Source organism: Taeniopygia guttata, chromosome 21 (assembly GCF_048771995.1).
Source record: "Taeniopygia guttata chromosome 21, bTaeGut7.mat, whole genome shotgun sequence".
In the NCBI taxonomy this organism is placed as follows: Eukaryota; Metazoa; Chordata; class Aves; order Passeriformes; family Estrildidae; genus Taeniopygia; species Taeniopygia guttata.
Window position 1 is genome coordinate 4,746,974 of NC_133046.1, and position 18,099 is coordinate 4,765,072.

At 45.4% G+C, this 18,099-nt stretch overlaps 1 protein-coding gene across 3 annotated transcripts; it reads right to left on the minus strand.

Moving 5' to 3' along the window:
- Positions 1 to 68: 68 nt before the first annotated feature.
- C21H1orf167 (chromosome 21 C1orf167 homolog) lies at positions 69 to 17,181 on the minus strand. 3 transcript variants are annotated; one of them, XM_072917470.1, is made up of 20 exons: positions 13,238 to 17,181; positions 12,641 to 12,684; positions 11,841 to 12,057; positions 11,489 to 11,664; positions 10,913 to 11,010; positions 10,373 to 10,556; positions 9,761 to 9,942; positions 9,277 to 9,463; positions 8,880 to 9,102; positions 8,120 to 8,289; positions 7,830 to 7,953; positions 7,325 to 7,467; positions 6,586 to 6,797; positions 5,702 to 5,846; positions 3,268 to 3,532; positions 2,598 to 2,706; positions 2,148 to 2,355; positions 1,914 to 2,049; positions 1,150 to 1,260; positions 69 to 450 (listed from the first exon to the last, which is right to left on the minus strand). In XM_072917470.1, exons 1-20 carry the CDS (start codon positions 14,270 to 14,272, stop codon positions 391 to 393), a joined length of 4,029 nt encoding a protein of 1,342 aa, XP_072773571.1. In that variant the 5' UTR covers positions 14,273 to 17,181; the 3' UTR covers positions 69 to 390. The 3 variants fall into 3 exon arrangements, with proteins under 3 accessions (XP_072773571.1, XP_072773569.1, XP_072773572.1); XM_072917468.1 differs by having other exon boundaries at positions 10,373 to 10,559; XM_072917471.1 differs by having other exon boundaries at positions 7,857 to 7,953; positions 10,373 to 10,559; positions 13,238 to 17,180.
- Between the last annotated feature and the right edge of the window lie 918 nt (positions 17,182 to 18,099).

Below are 18,099 nucleotides of genomic sequence, written 5' to 3' on the forward strand. Positions count from 1 at the left end.
TTGCATACTTCCCCCTTGATACCAAGCTCCTGTCCAGGGAAAAAAACACTGAATAAAAGGAAAGCCTATAGGGCTTTTTTGACCTTTAATCAGCACTCCAGCAAAAGCATGGTCCAGAGAAGAAGAGAATGCAACGTCACAACTCTAAGTAACTTCTCAGTTTGTGTTGCTAAGGAGGTAAGATACAAGTCCTTTAAAGAGAACCCTTCACTGGGTACCATCTCTTCCTGGTTGTTCTTTGGCTGTCACCCTTCTGACTGGCAGCACTGCTTTTATTATAAGAGCAGAGTGTTCTTTCCTGATAGCACAGGGCCACCTCTTTGTTGTGACAGGAGCCACATCCTCCACGTGTCCTGAATGGAGCAGCAGCTGCAGGCAGGCCCCCTCCATTCAGCAGGATCCTTTGTCCTTACACTGGAATGCTGTGAGCTGCCACCACCTTCCAAAGGCCTGAAAGAGGAAAGTGTACAAATCAAACACTTGGGTTACCCTTGAGGGGCTGCAGCTATTCTTACAGACCCCGTAAACATAACTTTCCTTCTAGCAATGGTTCTGCCAGCTGCCTTACCCTTCACTCAAAACCCTTCCCTGTCTCTCCTGGAGCCAATATGGGGCATGCAGAGTACATATCAAAGTGAGAGAAGAAAGATCAATACTCTCTAATTTCAGTACCTGCTCCTGTCTCCTTAAAGGAGGTCCTAATCCTGTATGAATCTTCAGGAGGCAGGCAGAGGAACAAACTGGATATGAGTTCTAAGGCTTTGCCTGCTTGCTCAAATTCATAGTGATTTGCTTGCCCCTGGATGCAAGTCAGCACAGTCCTCCTGCACCAACGTGGAGCCTGTTTCTTCCCTGAGTGGGGTCTCAAGAGGCAGGAGATTAGGGGATTAACATCACTAATAACAGCAGGGAAGGGGGCACATGTCAGGGAAATTGACTCCTGACACAAAGCTTTGAAAAAAAACCCCCATGTAAAGCTGGAAGCTATTTTCCTTTTTTACTGGCAAGTCCCATTCCTTGATGTATTCAGCTTCTCCCTAAGCAAGTGCATTGTGCAGAGAAGAGAGATACAGGGAACACCAGTTGTCCCTCTGGTGTTCTTTTTGTACCACTGAGGTGCACTGAATTGAAGAAGGCATAAATGTTTACCTGAGCCAGGAGGCTCCTGGCTTCCTCCTCCAAAAGCTTCTGCACCACACAGCTTTGCAAGTAGCTTCGTCTCCACACCCTCCAGGTCTTTTCTATCAGCCGCCGCTGGTCCTGCCAGGAAAAGAGGCAGCACACAGATTAACTGGGCTCTGGCAGGCACATTATCACACTTCCCTCCAGTCCCAGCTTGTTCCAGTTGCTTTCCTGAGTCCCTCTTAAAAGACTTTGCATTGGTAACAAACAGAGCAGACTAATAACAAGAGTTGCTGAACTACTCTGTCCAGCACAGTGTGGCTGAGTAAATCCCGGTACCCCGGGGAGAGGACAATGCCCCATTGTGCTCCAGCACAGCTCCTCAGTGCCTATGGATATGCTCACACTATACAGGCATCATCTTGTTACCTGGGCAGGCCAGAGCACATCTCTCACAGCTAATGCCCAGGAGCCAGGCAGAACATGGGTATGCACAGAAGGGGAAGCCAAATGACAGCTCTTGGTAAACTGTGGGCACCAGTGGGATGTATCAGGAACACAGATGAGGACAAAGATCCTAACAACTGCTGTGAACTTTTTGCACAGTCTACAAACAAATCCCATTTCAGCTTCCCATCTGTAAGGGCAAAGCACAACTAAATCTGTGCATACACCAGTCTGCCAAGCTGACATTTCACGAAGAACAATGGCCAGGATGTAAGTGGCTACAGGCAGAGCAGGCTTGCCCAGTAACACCCATCACTGCCACCCCAGTGGCACCGGACACTCACCAGCACCTGAGCCAGTGTCACCCCCCTGCTGGCTTCCCTCCACTGATGCCATCCCCTTGGCAGACAGAGCAGTTTCCTGTCATGCTGGCACTGGTGCAGTACCACTGTGTGATGCCACCTCTTCAGATATTTCCTTCTGCAGAAAAGAAGTAAATAAGGTTTACCAGCCATACAAAGGAGCCCTTCCCTGATGGGATCAGCAAGAGGAAGCCCAGAGCCCTGCACTCCACTTACCCAAGCCACTTCTTAGCCTGCTCCTCCAAGTCCAGCTCTGCTGTGTTCTCCTGGATCCTTGGATGTGCACAAGAGGGTCCTACCACATCAGGTCTCTCCAGCAACCTTTCAGCCCTTTTTTGGCTCCTGTAGATCACCAGCCAGCGCTGAATGGCACTGGGAAAATGTCCAGTTGGTGCTGAATCTTCTTCTCTGCCTCTTCTGCTTTCTAAGAAACAAAAGAGGAATCACACAGGAGTTAACCTTGGAGCTAGAGAGGGAGCCATCAGAGCTGCCATGAGCCCTTAGTCCTTCAACTCCTGAGCACAGAAGAAATCCACCGAGTTTGATTGCCATGAGCTCCGACTCCACAGAGGAATCCCAGTCATTAAGCTGGTAAACACCAATCCCCTTCCTTCACACTCCCCACATGGGTCTGTGAAAGAAAGAGAGGAGGGAGAATCTTCTTACTTGTGGGCCAAGAGAGAGACATCTTCCTGCTTTTCCTAACACCTATGAGGGTACTGCGCTGCCGTAAGCACTGGGAAAAGGCAGCTGCTCTGGTCCAGTAGTTGCAGGCCTGCAAACAGAAATAACACAGCTGCAGCCAAGAGTAAGCATAATGCACACAGCACTCACACAAACCAGAGAGACAGGCTCACAGCTCTGCAGGTAGCTTAATGTGCTAGACCCCAGGCTGGAAACTGCACAGATGAGATCCCAGCAGGACTGACTCAGCCCTTCCAAATCAATGGACCTCTTTGTAGTTTGCTAGCTGTGAGTCTTTTGAAAAAAGCTGTAACTCTGGCAGCTCACTCTGCTCTGCAGGGACAGTGATTATCCCATCTTATCTTTGAGCAGAGAGGAAGGAGTGCTCTCATCTCTCTGGTCAAAATGTCCCCTTTCCTTATTGCTGTGCTCCATATGTTACTGCAATCAGTGCCAGATTATGGTGATGAAGTTGTGTGCACAGGCTGTGAAGAATTTCACAGCAGGGACTAAGCAGTCACCACAAATCAAACCAGGTTTTTATACAAGCCTTGTCACACTATCTCAGTGCCTCATGACTCACTGAGTTAATAATAACTGTCTCATAGGGACCTTTATCTTCTCATACTTAGGGAGCTTTATCTTCTCTTACTTGTTTGACAGTAGTCACAGATCCCAGGTGCAGGGCTTGCTGTCCTCTTGTAGCCACTCGCCAGCGGTGACAGGCTTTACCTGGAGAGGGCTCCTGCCTCTTGTGGTTTCTCCCTCCTGGCACTTGTTCAGCTCTCCAGAGTTTGTCCCTCCACTTATTAAAGCTCACAATCAGGAGACGGTGCTCTCTGACTCTTTTTAAATAAGAGAGGGCCTCATGCTGCCTCAGTTTACATGCAGTGACCTGGGCCCAAGTGACAAGGCACCTGAAAAATAGTTCCAAGCACAGAAAAGAAGCAGATGCCTAGAGTAACAATTCCATGTCAGACCAAATTTCACCTTCTCACCTGCCCTGCAGTATCCCACATAAATGGCCAAAACAAGCCAAAGAGCATTCAACAAGAAAAAAACCTGTTCCTGTTATTCCTGCAATCAAGATTTATGCATTGACCTCTATGCTACGTATTTTTCCAGTGCCTCATCTTTTGGAGGTGCAAGTTCAGACTCTTAAACTATCTTTCTGCTGAAAACCTGCCCTCATTTTGCTTCAAGTTCCCAGCACTGTTACCTCTCACCTACTCAAAGCCCAAGAGACTCTGCTTCCCTCTGGCCATTTTAGCATCCTCCTCTTCAAAGGCCTCTTCAAACTGAATCCAATCTTACACTACACTTTTCCTTTGCCTACAAAACAAATGCTTTTCCTAGGCTGCCTTGCAGTACACATACTCAGTCCCTCTCACAAAAAAAAAAAAATTTAATTAGCCAGTCTTCAGTCTATCTCTGTGCTACCAGCTGACCAGAAAGATGGTGCTTGATGAAGGCTTTTTCATTTTTTCATTATGGGATGAGAGTAAAACTATTAAAATCTCCTTCAGCATGGAACCCAGCAGATTCCTGAAGTCTGCTTGCAGCTTGGTGACAAGATTCAGATTTTGTTTCTTGGCTGTCACAAACTAAGGCCCTGCATACGTGGTATGTGCAACTAGAATCTTTACAAAGGCAATTTTATTCCAAAAAAATCAACAACTTTAGGAGTTACTATTATCAGCACTGTAAATCTACACCCACAATAATCTCTCTGTATCTCGCAGGCTGATGCACAGGAGGCCAGTCTTCCTCTGCAACCAGAGAATGCAATCTGCTTTTAACTCTGGTTTATCCTTTTGGTTCCTTGTTCCATTTGGACCTTCATTATGCAAATCACCCCACTGTACCATAGGGCAGAGGTGTGAATATCCTGTGCCTGGCAGGCTTTTTGGAAGATCAAGAGAAGCTATTCCAGGTTATCCTAGCATGAAAAATGCCCCTCTCAAAAGAGACAGAGCTCATCCAAGTGAGAAATTAGAAGCACTCTTGTCAAAGGAGACTCAGAAGGCAGACATACTCTACAGGAAAGAGCAACATTAAGGGCTTCTCCTAAATACAATTCCCGTGAGGGAGGCACAAAGATAGATTTGCAGAGGAAAATGCAATTGGGTGGGGTAAGTGCTGAGTCTAAACATCATAGCCACCAAAGTTTTACCAGGTTTTTAGTTGCTATTTCCTCTGCAGATCTTTGTGTCCTCTCAGTCTGAACCTGCAATTCAAAAGAAAACCTGGTAGGGCCAAACCTGCACTTCGTATGCCTTAAATGAACCCTTGGCATAAATAATCTTATTCATTCTTATCCTCCTGAATTATTTTAGAGAAACACTTCAACAATCCTGGTTCGTTACAGCTGGACACCTCTCTGCACTATGAGATAGGCACTGGCCTTATACAACATAAACTGTGAACAAAACTGTTTCCAATGAGAAGGCCACTGAACACAGTTAAGAGAGAAAAGAAATTAAATTCTTGTGTTTTGGGGATCTGCCAATATAACATAAGACTCAAAGACAGACTACAGCTTCACCTATATTTTAATAACACCAAGATGAGTTGAATAGCATGGTTCTCCCTTCATAAGCTTTATACTGCTTTGCCGCAGGAACAAATCAATCTCAACTTTTCACATTAAATTATAATCAACACACTGTGTTCAGAATCCTAAAAGACTAACTTTGTAAATGTCAGATTTCTGTAAGCTCTCCACCCACTATTCCTTTCAGCAAATACTGAAGTGCAAATAAGGTTTTCAATTTTTAAACACAAATTTGTTTGCATCTCTCCCTTGCTTAGTGCACAAATACCACCCTGCATAACTAAGACTGAATGTGAGTTCTGGAAGGAAAAGGATTTTTGAATGGGAAAAATGAGGTGGGGTGTGAGGCTTTAGGTAAGAGACCCCTTTATATAGACATCCTCAGAGAAGTACTCCTACAGAAGCTCCATTTATACATGAGCTAGCCACATTTTCAAACCCAAGCTCTGCTCTTAATACAGTGGATACTACTACATAAATTACTCTTCATGCAGAGCTTCCCTTGGAAATGCTTTGAGAGCAAGAAACCAACCTGTGCAGGAGACGACGTTCCCAGAATAAAACAGCATATTTCTGCTTCCTTGTTTGGTCATACCATTTCTGCAGGACCAGCCTTTTCTTCTCTTGGCAGCTGTGCCAAGCCCATTGCTGCTGCAGTTCTCCCAGAGCACGCTTCCCTGCAGGAGAGCACACCTTCCTGAGCTCAGCCCAATGACTCTTTCTCCATTGCAGAGTCCAGACAAGAGCAAAGAATACATCTCCTGCAAACACCAAATGGGACCAAACTTGCTAAGATTTCCTGTCCTCTATTTAGAAGCTAATGAGACTTTTCAATTCACCTTGTAGGTTTTTGCCTGCAAGGCAGTAAGACCTTCTTTCAAATTTTCCCTGCAAGAGATCATAGATTATTTCCACTCTTAACTGCAAGGCAGTTTTCCATTAAAAATTGGGAGTTTTTCTTCCCTGGCACAGTGCAAGTACTTAGAGCACATGGAATTCCTTGAGGAATCAGGATTGTTAAGCCACCCCTAAAGATACACCTTGCTCCCACTGAAGCAAAACCTGACTGCTTGGTCTGAGGAGACATGTTCAAACTTGGAATGCTGCATGGGAGTCCATTTAACTCCCCAGCTGCTAAAATACACTGCTGAACACTCTTTTTGCAGGTAGTGCAGGCAGAAGTGTCAAGGGAGCATCTTCCCTAATACAAAGCATGACAAAACAGTAGGTCACATGTCCTGCTGATAACAAGAATGAAGTGACACATGCACCTACTAACTCCTGGAGCAGTATGTGCCTTTCCAGAGGAGCAGTGCACAGAATTACAGCCAAAAGTGTCACCTTCTCCATCCCAACTACTCCAAGAGCTTCTCTCTTCTACAGACACAAGTGATGCAGTGGGATGGGGTAACTCACTTTGCCAGCAGGAATGCCAATGCCACAGAGCATCAGCAGTCATCTGGTGAATGTGACACCTGAATCTCCGGTCAACTTCCACTTTCTGGGCCAGTCTCCTTTTCCACAGGCTGAAAGCCATCTGCAAATAATGAACTCCATGCTTTAGAGCTGCTGCTGCTGCTTTTTGGTTCTTATTTTCTATGACCCAGTGGTGCCAGCTGAGAAAGGCTCTGAAAAGGACAAAGGCTGCTGCACTGACTGTAGGAACAACTCACAGAGATACACATCTTTGCAATGGAAAATTTAACAACAATCATACACACGAGGGAGTTTTGGTAACAGATCTGATCTGTTAACATCCTTTCCCCATTAAATATCAGGGGAAATGATGGACGGGACAAGCTGTTCAGAGTAAAGTTTTCTGTCCTGGCTGTGCCAAGCCTGTTGTGTTCTTCAGCTTTGGAATCAGTAGAGAGCAAGGGCAGTTCAGTGGATAGGAAGTTACCAGGATTTGTTATCAGCAGAGCTGGGCTTGCTCTAATTTGTGAGACATTCCATCAAACCAGAAATTATTGTGTTCCTACATAGTAATTTTGAAGCTGAAAAACCTGAAAATAATGAGCTGCAAAACTTCCACTGAAGACAAAATAAAATAGCTAGAGGAAGAATTTTTTCCTTTTTTTTTTTTTTATTAAAGCAAGTGTAAAGCTTTCAAAACAGAGAGCTTTAGGAAACTTCTGGAAAGCATGACCCCTACCTAGACAGCTGAATGCGCCTGCAGTACTGCTGGGCCTTTACATGATGCTGAGTTTGAGCTGACCAGACAACGAAGCACTTCTGCAGGCAGTATTTGTCTGCTTGCTGCCAGCAGCTCTTCACCTCCTTGTCAGAACTGCAGCCCTGTAATCCAGAAAGGCAAAAAAGGGCCTTGAACTGCTGTTATATCAGTTACTCCACACAGCTCAGCAGCCTCTCCTTGCCACTGGCACTTCTGTGAGTGCCCAGCTCTGTCACTAACCCATACACCCCACATGAACACCCAGACACGAGGGTCTAACACATCCCTTTTAAATCCTTGTCACCTGCCCTACTTCCACTCAGCTGACAAATGGTAGGGAAGAGTTACCCTGAGAAAAGCCTCAATCTCCCAAATCCTCTATTAGAGAGAGAGCAAAATAGCAGTGAGACCTTCCATATGCTGATACTGAAACCCAAAGGCTCTTTGCTAAATTTGAATATGCAGAAAACACTTGTATATTTACATTTTTCACAGCAGTTTCTAGCCTCACCTCTTCCCACGCAGAGTAACTGGTGAGAGGCTGGGAATTATTATCTAGACTCTGGAGCACTAAAGACTGGAACTGGTTTCCCACAAACCAATTTCTTCTGCAAGACAAAAGTGTTGGGTGAGGAAGGAAAGAACGAAGAAGATAAAGTCCCCTGGAAGGACGGTGTGACATGACATGAGGGATTATCCAGAAGGAAGGAATTCAGCCAGTCCAAACAAGGGCTCACTCCTACCAGCACCCCAAAAAACCAGTCTCCAACTCACCCAAATCCAGGGAAGGAGGTCTGCAAGCACAGCTCCCCACCCAGCTCAGCTGGTAGCTCTGTGCACTGGTGGAGCTGAAGGAGAGAACTGTGACAGGACATATGTGTGACATCCTCAGCAGTCAGAAGGGAGGAGAAGCCGTGCTGGCTGCTGTCACTAAGATTGCATTCCTGCAGGTATGAAGGGAGGAACATGCTGTGAGGTGAAGGTCCTCACAGTGCAAGAACACAGAACCCAGCTGACAGCTCTGACCATGCCTTTTTTGGTTTTTTTTTAATCAAGGATTCAGACAAATCCAAAATGCATCCAAAGGAATTGCAGGCATGCCATGACACCTCTGCAGAGTGAACATGTAAGTGATGGGAAAGTTATTTCTATACTAATAATTTCCATACCAAATCCAGTAATACATATATTTCTATACTGAGAAAAGGGGAAATGAGCATATGCACTGTCACAGTGAGGAAGTTCTTTATATCTCATCCCTTCTACCTTGCAGCCACAAACAGAAGCAACTGTACAAGGGAAACTCACTAGCTCAGCACCTTCCCACATCTCTAAATCATGAACCAGAAAAGGCAGAGAGAGCATTGACTTCACACTTTCAGATTTCATTTCAGCTTCAAGACCCCACAGATTCAGCACTAAATTTTAAGCAGAGTTTGCTGATGACAATACCATGTTGAATAGAAATTTTCCCCTGAAAAATCCCAGCAATTTAATACCTGTGAGCAGTCTAGGTGTACCAAGACCTTCTCACCTTTTCCAATGAGCTTTGAGAGGTCAGAGTAGCTGGTGCACTGCTGTCAAAGCCAGATGATGTTGAGAGGTCCTCAGAAAACAGCATGGCAAGAGGTTCCTCATAGACAGCTCTATGCAAGTGCTTAGAACTTTGTTCAATTGTCTTCAGCGTGAGATACTTTTGGTGCCATAATTTCAGAGTTTTTCTGAGTTTACACTGCTCCAAAGTCTGAGAGAAAGAACTGTGACAGAAGATGCTGAGACAGTAAATTGACAGAAGAACACCAGAGGAGGTGACTATCACAGGCATGATGGACAATAGATGGGGTAAAAGGGGCTCTAGCAAAAGGTTCTGAAAATCAAGTGGACACTACTAATGGGGGCAGGGCACAAGGGACTGGCTCTTCTGCACTCACTCAGCCTTGTGATGCTCACACAGCCTTGTTTTCCACAGCAGATATACTCTCTGCAGCTTCAGTTTTTGGCAGAAGTCATCAAAAGAATAGACTGATTTTTCCAGAAACTGTCTCTCTCCAGTCCATGATGTCTGACCTTCATGCCTCTTTGTCACAGTCATGTCAGCTGCTGAGCTCATAACTGCTCCTTAACCAGTTACATACAGGAACAAGAGATTGTTTGTCTCAAGGAATTCCAACCCAGCCCAGCCCAACCCTCAAATTTCTTCTTTTCAGCAAGGTTTAAGAGTTTATGTTTGGTTTATGATGCAGAGTGACAAACCTCCCTGTAGCTTCATTGACACACCCAGAACCAGTCCTCTGCCCACTCTGGTTTGTTCATACCCTGTATTATCTGAGCCCCTCTGTTTTCAAGTGCACAAGAAGAAGAAGGAGCCTAAACACCTCTAGAGCTTAGATTCTGCACAGACCCCAAACTGCTCACCATAATGCTGCCTCCATTGTAGGAGGAAGAGGTTCACCACTGCCTGCTTATCACCTCCTCTGACCTGCAGCATCTCAACCCACTGCTGGAAGTGCTTCCTCAGTGATACTGCTCTGAGATGGGCCAGGCTGCTCCTGTCAAGTGCCTTCTCCTCAACAGTCTCCTTCCATGTACTGAAGCACCTGAGAACACCAAAGGAAAATGCTGAAAAACACTTATACAAGCTTATGTGTTCTTCCTGAGACTGGGTTTAGTTCAGGAAAGACAGACACAATCTGTCCCCTGAGCTTCTATTTGTTTATTTCAGTAAAAAGCCACTGTCATGCTTAGAGCATAGCAGCACAGTGGCTGCTCTTGGATTTGGTCTTTCAGGACATCAAAAGCTGGGACAAAAAAGTTTTGGCAGTGCAAAGGAGGCAAATCATAACATCTTTGGTCACAGCAGTTCCTTTTTATGTTTCTACCCCTACCTTCATCTTTATTAACTCCTAAAACAAAAGGATAGATGGTTTTAACATGGATCAATTATTACTGTCAGGGTTGGCTCTGTTATTCCATGGACTTTCACAGAGAACAGATTTTTCACATGAAAACCAGATCTCATCAACTCACCGGGAGACCAAGTTTCTTTGGATTTGAGTTGCCATTGCTAGAATCTCTTTCATTTTCAAGCTTTGGGAATGCCACATCCAGAAAATGTTTTGTAGCTTCTTCTTTTCCAGCAGAGCAGGGGTTTCCAAGAGCCTGGCTTCCTCTTTGCTCAGCAGCTCCTTCTGCAGGCGCCACAGTCTGAAAGCTGCTGTGTCAAAGGGGCAGGAAGAGATTGACAGGAACAGAAATAGCAGAAGTACTTAAAAAAACTTTGTGTCACACAGCAAACAGTCCCTGGCTTAAATCCAAGCTGCCAGAGGAAGGACACTTAAGGGAGGCAGCTCACATTGCTGGAGCAACACATGCTGCAGCTGAGTTCATACAAGGAATGAGGCAAAACTTGTAGGACATGGTGAGTGGCCATCCTCCACCATCACACATATTGGTCCAGCTACTTACAGGATCACACTCTGAAAGAGCTCAAAGCAGCAACTAGACACAAAACCTGGTGAAACAGTGAATACCTCCAAGCTGTTCCAAGGCTATGGAATGTGTGCTTACCAGCCAGCCGTCTCATGTCTCTGATTGCTTCCGCTCTCCAGCAGAACTCATCTCCTCTCTGCCCATGACGAAGCTGTGTCCACAGTTTTCCCTCCATCCTGAAACAGCCACAAACATGCCTTGACATCCAGCTGCCCAAAGAAGCCTTCATAGAACAGAATCCAGGGCTTTCCTCTCTCTTTTTGTCTCAACTTGTTCTTCTGCCTTCAGAATTAGAAGCCTCAACAAAAGGCTTTTCTTTGACACCTCTACTGCCAAACTACTGCTAGAGACTGTAGTTACTGCCTGACTCCACCTCATTTACCCCTGTATCACATATGCAGGTGACAGCTGAAGCAAAGAATTAGTACAGGAGTATTTCTGTCAGACACTCAGACTGCAAACACTGGTACACAGAAGCTCTGAAATATAACTGTTTAATTCTTAACACTAAACTGCTAATTCTTGCAGTGTTTACCCACAGCAACACATCCAAGGACATGGAAACAAGTCTGCCATCATTTGAGAAAAAAATTTCCCTGTGTTTGTAACAAGCCCTTTGCCCAAGATAACAGAAAGAGAATGCTCTCTGCTTACCTATGAGCCTGCTCCACTTCCTTTGAGTATCCTGCTACAAGCTGATGCTGAGCTGAGGTTGTCATAGTGGCTAATCTTCCTACTCCAAAACTCCCTGCTGATGAACTTTGGGTATAGGAGTAAGGCTCAGGCTGCAGAGCTTCCTTCTTGCTCTGTTTTGTCACAGCTTCCTTCCACTGAAGAAGAAACTACATGATCAGAACAAACTGCAGACAGAGTATTGGAACCAGGGTCTACATGACAGAATTTCACACAGGGTACCCCTTCCTCCTCCCTATCTCAACAGGATTTGTGCCTTCTCTGACTGCACAGCAGAAAGTTCATGGCACCAGTGTCCCTGACCAGTGCTCACCCTCTGGAAGCTGGCAGCTAGCAGAGCTGAAGCATGTCTCTGCTGGGCCACCTCCAGTTGTGTCCTCCTTGGGTGCACAGTCCACTGCAGAGCACCAAAGCCCTTCTGAAGCAGCTGGTGTTTGTAAGGCTGCGTGGCTGCCTTCTTCCAAAGGGTATGTCTCCTCCAGGCTTGGAAACACCTTGTTAGGATTTGTTTGTCACAAGAGTGCCAGAAACTTAAAAATTAAAAACAGAGGTGAGTTCCTGTTAACAGAAAGGAAAGTTAAACCAGCCAGGAGGTGGCAATCAGAGTTCAGCCATCAAGCTGTAAAGAGGTTATTTCAACTCATTCTCTCTAAAGGATGGAAAACATGCAATCTCTCACCAAATTAAGGAATCTTAAACTGTTGCCAAACTGGTAGCAACTTCATTCACATCTTATCCACAGATTTGAATTCCATCTCATGGATAAGTCTAGCTCTTGATCTTCTCTAACTGGGCAGTGAGCACATTGGAATTTGCTGCATTGAAGAATAGCACTGATGATACCAACACTTCTTCATTTCTAGCAACAACTAAGGCTGAATTTAGAAGATAGCATTGAAAAGATACAGAAATCATTTTTTAGGTCATGCTCCAGTCTAAATGACAACCGTTTGAAAAGAAGTGGATGCAGCCCTTCAGACAACCACAGCGGATTAAGGTAGGCTAAGTCCTAAACCCAAATGCTCCTAGGGACATGACTCCTTAGTCACTTTCCAGAAGTGCTCCTTGGTTAACCACCAGCACATTCATACTTAAAACACAGAGTCTTTTTACCTTTGCTCGTTCACCTTCAATGACCAGAAGCTGTTCTTTGAGATCTGCAAACACACAAGAGACAGTAATTCACAATTATTTACACTGCTCCACCCTGTTAAGAATTTTTCCTTGTGGCACACATCATTTTGGATGGAGACCAGAGCAGGACTGCCTCAAGATCATGTATTATGTGGGATGCCTTGGACACTGCTCCCACACCATTGCTCTGTGAATATTCTTATATATTTCAGACATAAAAAGGCACAAAAAGCCTGAAATCTCAGGGCCCTGCAACAATGCACAGAGTAAAATCCAGTTTAATGCTTTCCCTAGGCATGCAGATCAGAGAATATAAACAAGTGTTTACATTCCCACAACAACCAAGCTGACAAGCTGGTCTTTAGGAATAAACATGTGAGATGCAAAGATGCATACATTGGGATAAAGAAGGATGTAAGAGATGAGATTCTGGCCATTCAGTGACAAGAAAAAACTATAGGACAAGCATCCCCATCACTTGTACCTCAACTCTGCACCTCTAGCAGAAACAAGTGGCAGAAACAAGCACAAGTAATACCTGTGAACAGAGATGCTTCACAGTGACCACACCCTCACCTCTCTGGGCACAGTTTTCTGTGTCTGGCTCCCTTCTTCACAGCACCGTGGTTCTTTGGCATTCCTTTCTACAGAACATTCTTCAGACTGCTCGAGATTGCCTTCAGCTTCCAAATTCCACCGGTTGCTTTGATAGGAGTATTTGTTTCTCCTTCCTTCTCTGCTCACATTCATACAATCTACATTAAAATGTTCATTAAAGCCTTCTTCAACTGGTGTACCCAAAGGATTGGACTGGTTGCTGCCCACTGCAGCTGTTCTTCTGGCTGCTCGTGATCTGGAGTCACACACCTCTTCTGACTCTTTGCTGCACTTAACATGAGAGTTGTTGACTTCTACAGATTTAACACTAAGCTGCTGGCCTGGTCTAAACTCTTTATCTCCAGGATGAGAAGCAATGCTCACATACACTTCTCTAGGAGTCCCACACACGGCTACACCAACATTCCTCTGAGCCCCCCCAAAATCTGTCTCCAGTAATACCTGCAGACCCTCTGAATCCAGACTGGCTGAAAGGTCTTTCTTCCAAGACTCAACACATGGAGACCCTCCATTAGACGTCTGTTCTCCTTTAACAACCTTTCCAGGAGAATGACTTTTTCTATGAACATAAAGACTACCAGTTTCCAGAGATGGCTTTAGCAGGGACTGGCACCTGAAGAAAGGGGAGCAACTGAAGGAGGAATCTGCTTCTCTACCTACTAGCCTGCCAGAGCCTACTCCAGAAACAAGGGTTTGTGGTTGGATGCCACCTGAAATTTTGGTTCTCCATACGTTTGAGCCAATGTATCCGTATCTGTAAGAGACAGAGAGAGTCTCAGCAGGACTGAAGTCTCTTGTCACTGCACTAAGGCTCCAGTCTTTAGCAAATGGGAAACCCCATTTCAATCTTGCCTGAGCAGCACTGTTTTTTCCTGCAGCTAGCTGTTCTCCCATGGTCAGGATACTGGGACCTAAATAATCAGGAGCAAAGCATGAATGGCCAACGCCTGGAGGAGACTCAGACTCCAGAGGGAGGGAACCCCGTATCCCCATCAAAGCACTCTCTTGCCTCTGGACCAAACAGTACAAGCAAAGGACCGTCAGTATTTCCTATCTCATCTTGCCTAGTTTGCCAAAGCCTCCGGGTACTTTCCTTGTGAATTTCTTGTCTCTGATGCACCAGCCTCAGTCCTGAAAGTGTTATGGACACTACTCTCTTCCTGTTTTTCAGCAGACAATCGTATCTGGCAGAGCAGGAATGAATGAAAAGGACAGATTCAGTTCTCAACAAAAAACCTGGAAAACAAAGACTTCCAGCATTACACACCTGCAGCCTCAGGAGTCTGTTGCTAGCAAGGCTGAATTATCCCCAATTCAAGTCTACAGAGATTTATTTATTTTTGTCTGCACTAAAGGATGAAACCATGTTTACGTATCCATAAAAGCCACACTGTCCCCTAATCTGGAAGACTTAGAGCATAGCTGGGAGACCTACTTTGCAGTCTAGCCACTAAGTCTGATGGTTATACATATAACACTCATACTGAAAATGGATTCTTAAGTTGCTGCTAACAGGCAAGTGCAAATTGAGAGGACTGTGGTTCCATTCCCTCAGATTTTAAAAGCAAGTTGTCAATCACTGTCATCCTAACCACTGTTCTTTTCCACATCTCTTTTAAAATATGAAAATGGTATTGTATAAAGACAGACACATCTCTATCATCTTAAAACCCCCTAGTCAATCTGAGAAGAGACAGCAATGAAATCAATGCCCATTGTCTTTTTCAAACACTCTCTAATTCCAGAAAGCCTTCTGCCAAATTGCACTTTCTAAGCTGTGTTTATCGCATTCTCTTCTACCAGAACATTTGAGTCTCAGTTGTCCCTGTCTGTAACAGCTCATTTTTCCCTCTCACATGCAAACTCCTTCAGTAATCACCGCAATCTGGGGAGCAAACACGGTTTCTAAAGCAGCAGGAGACAGTCAGGCGGTGCTGCAATTATCCCTGGGAACTGCTGTTACTGCCTTTCATAGATCACCGAGGGTGCCATGAACGGAAAGATCCCATTATTTTCTCCAGACCAGTTGAAGTTGGCAACTACAGAGTGAACAGACAAAGCACAGCTGCCTTCCTCAGGGTGCTTATCACTGCATGAAGTATAACCACAAAAATGCAGTAGGCTGGTGTTCCATGGAAGCACTCCTTGCATCCCAGAAATATCCAATCAACGAGCGATGTATCACAAAAGGGTGTTACAAAGGATTTAAATCGCAAAAGGACATAAACCCACCATGCTTTTCAGTGTTGTTTTGCTCTGTGAATACCCAAAACCTGGCTCTGGACTACCTTATGCTCAAGAATCTGGACATAATCTATTTTCTTGATAATTTGTGCTTTTTTTTTGGCTCTCCGTTTCAATTCTTTGTGCTAGGTACCAGGTTCTCAACACATCACCATGGTTATTTCAGGTGGTGTCCTTCACCGTACTCATTCCTAATTTCAGTCTCATTGAGATCTGGAAGAAATAGTATCCTTTTAAAATCACATTTGTCTGCCTTCTGAAATTGCAACTCAGATCTCTAACATAACTTTTAAGCAATAGGGTTAGTCAGTCACAAGATCTTATGACGATCTTTTTTTAAAACTTTTTCTGTGGCCAAAAGATACTCAAGGCAAACTGCACATTTTATGAACTGGGAGATCTACTTTTATGCAAAATCCATGACCAATGGATTTTATACTAGCTTTTATTATTCCAATTAAAACATTTAATGCATGCTTACTATATAGACACGTTGCAGCAACACACTAATGCATTAAAACCTGAAACAAATTCAATTAAGCAAATAAAAATTAAGATGATCAAGTTATTTCTGTTGTTATAAGCAAAAGGAAATAAACAGCACAGTTAATGAAAAGTAAATCAAGCTCTTTCAAGCAAATGCTATTTCAGCAATACGGTAACAACGCCAGACCCATAATACACCCATTTGTGCTGCACACACAGTGCTTATTTCCCGATCCCTGTAGATCACGGCTGATCCATTCCATATTCCAAGTAGGGACTATTACTCTGAGATCATACTTCATCTGCCTTAAAAAGCAGGATTTTTTCCAAACACTGCTCAGCGTTACAAACCAAACCAACCATCACTGCCGTCGCATGATGCCAGTGTCAGCGTTCAGGAACACACATAATCACAGGATATGATTCTATGCAGGTGCTTTTATTGAGAGCTCTGGGAATCAGGGGTACAGACCCAAATCTGACTCCGACATGGCATTCCAGCTGAACGTATTTTATATTCTATCGTTATATAACTTACATATTAATTATTAAACTTATATTGTTCTATTGTATACATTGACATGAGTTTCTCACTATCTTAGACCCCTGACCACAGTTTCTCATTATTATTCTTATGATTAAACAGTAATTATATTTAATTACTAAACAATTATATCATTTATCATGTACTAGCTACACAGGTGCAGTTCTAGCAAGCTACAAGGCCTTCATGTACCTAGGGAATTAATTTTTTTCTCAGGGCCTACTAAGCTTAATTTTCCTTTTAACCCTAAATCCCCATAATTTTAAAAGCCTTTTACTATCACCTGTGAGACAACAGGCACACACAGTGGCCTTCCCTCCCCAGCGCTGCCACCCAAGCACGCCGGGGTCCCAGGACGCAGCAGAGGGACGGAGAAACTCCTCACCCACAGCCGAGGTTTCACTCACCTACAACCGAGGCTCCTCTCACCCACGGCCGAGGCTCCTCTCACCCACGGCCAAGGTTTCACTCACCCACGGCCAAGGCTCCACTCACCCACGGCCGAGGCTCCACTCACCCACGGCCGAGGCTCCACTCACCCACAGCCGAGGCTTCACTCACCCACAGCCGAGGCTTCACTCACCCACGGCCGAGGCTTCACTCACCCACGGCCGAGGCTGCACTCACCCACGGCCGAGGTTTCACTCACCCACGACCCAGGCTTCACTCACCCACAGCTGAGGTTTCACTCACCCACGGCGAGAGGTGCCGGCCGGGCCCCGGGGACTGCCCGCACACATCTGAGCCGCCCTTCCTCCGTGGCACAACCGCCCTTTGGCCCCTCAGCGCTGCTCCAGCTGGGGCTCCATAAGCAGCTTATCCCCACGATTAGCTCGGTGACCGGGGCTACAGATGTCCGGGGAAAGCTGCTCTGGGCCATGGCTAATTAAAGCTGGGGAGAGGGGGGCTCATGCCGGGTGGGAGCCATGCCTGTCCTGGGCAGTGCCTCAGGACAGCGCCTCAGGACAGCCGCCACATCTTCCTCTTCGCCCTCCTCCCCAGCCAGAACCCAAAACCCGCCAGCGCTGAGGCAGCACCTGCCCTGGGAGGGTTAGGCTGAATCCTATGGAGCTGCCCGCTCACCACCAAAACCCCGGGCATGGCAGGACTCGAGGATTTAAAAAAACAAAGCAAAACCAGCTGAATGTGGAGCATTGCACCTGTCTGGATGAGGAGATCTCACTGAGAGCCACCGTGAAGCCAGCAAGGCCATGCTCTGGCACAGCAGCTCCGTGAATCCCCTCACGCCCTCCTGAACCACATACCAACACTCTTCCTCCTCAGCCAGGAGAGGGGTCTGTGGATATTCTCAGTTCAGTCAGAGAGAAAACAGGGTTTCTAACCAGGCAGGAAACAGTTGGGAAAGAATGCAAATCATTCTTTATCTCTCTTGTTTATAAATAAGTTCTGCCACTGAGCGTTATTCACTGCACACCAGCGGTGTGAGAGGTTTTTACTCTGCGACCAATGAAATTGGTCTGGACAATGCTCTCTATAAAAGAGTGATGTATTTGAAATAAATCAGAGTTTTACTCTCTAGCCTTCT

What these genes read in the sequence shown, in the direction of transcription:
- C21H1orf167 (XM_072917468.1), bottom strand. Translation starts at nt 14,272, where the DNA reads ATGGGGATACGGGGTTCCCTCCCTCTGGAGTCTGAGTCTCCTCCAGGC. An exon ending in GAACGTCGTCTCCTGCACAG is followed by an intron (nt 3,533 to 5,701) that starts GTTGGTTTCTTG and finishes ACTATTTTTCAG; the next exon opens with GTGCCTTGTCACTTGGGCCC. An exon ending in CTGTGACTACTGTCAAACAA is followed by an intron (nt 2,707 to 3,267) that starts GTAAGAGAAGAT and finishes TTCTGTTTGCAG; the next exon opens with GCCTGCAACTACTGGACCAG.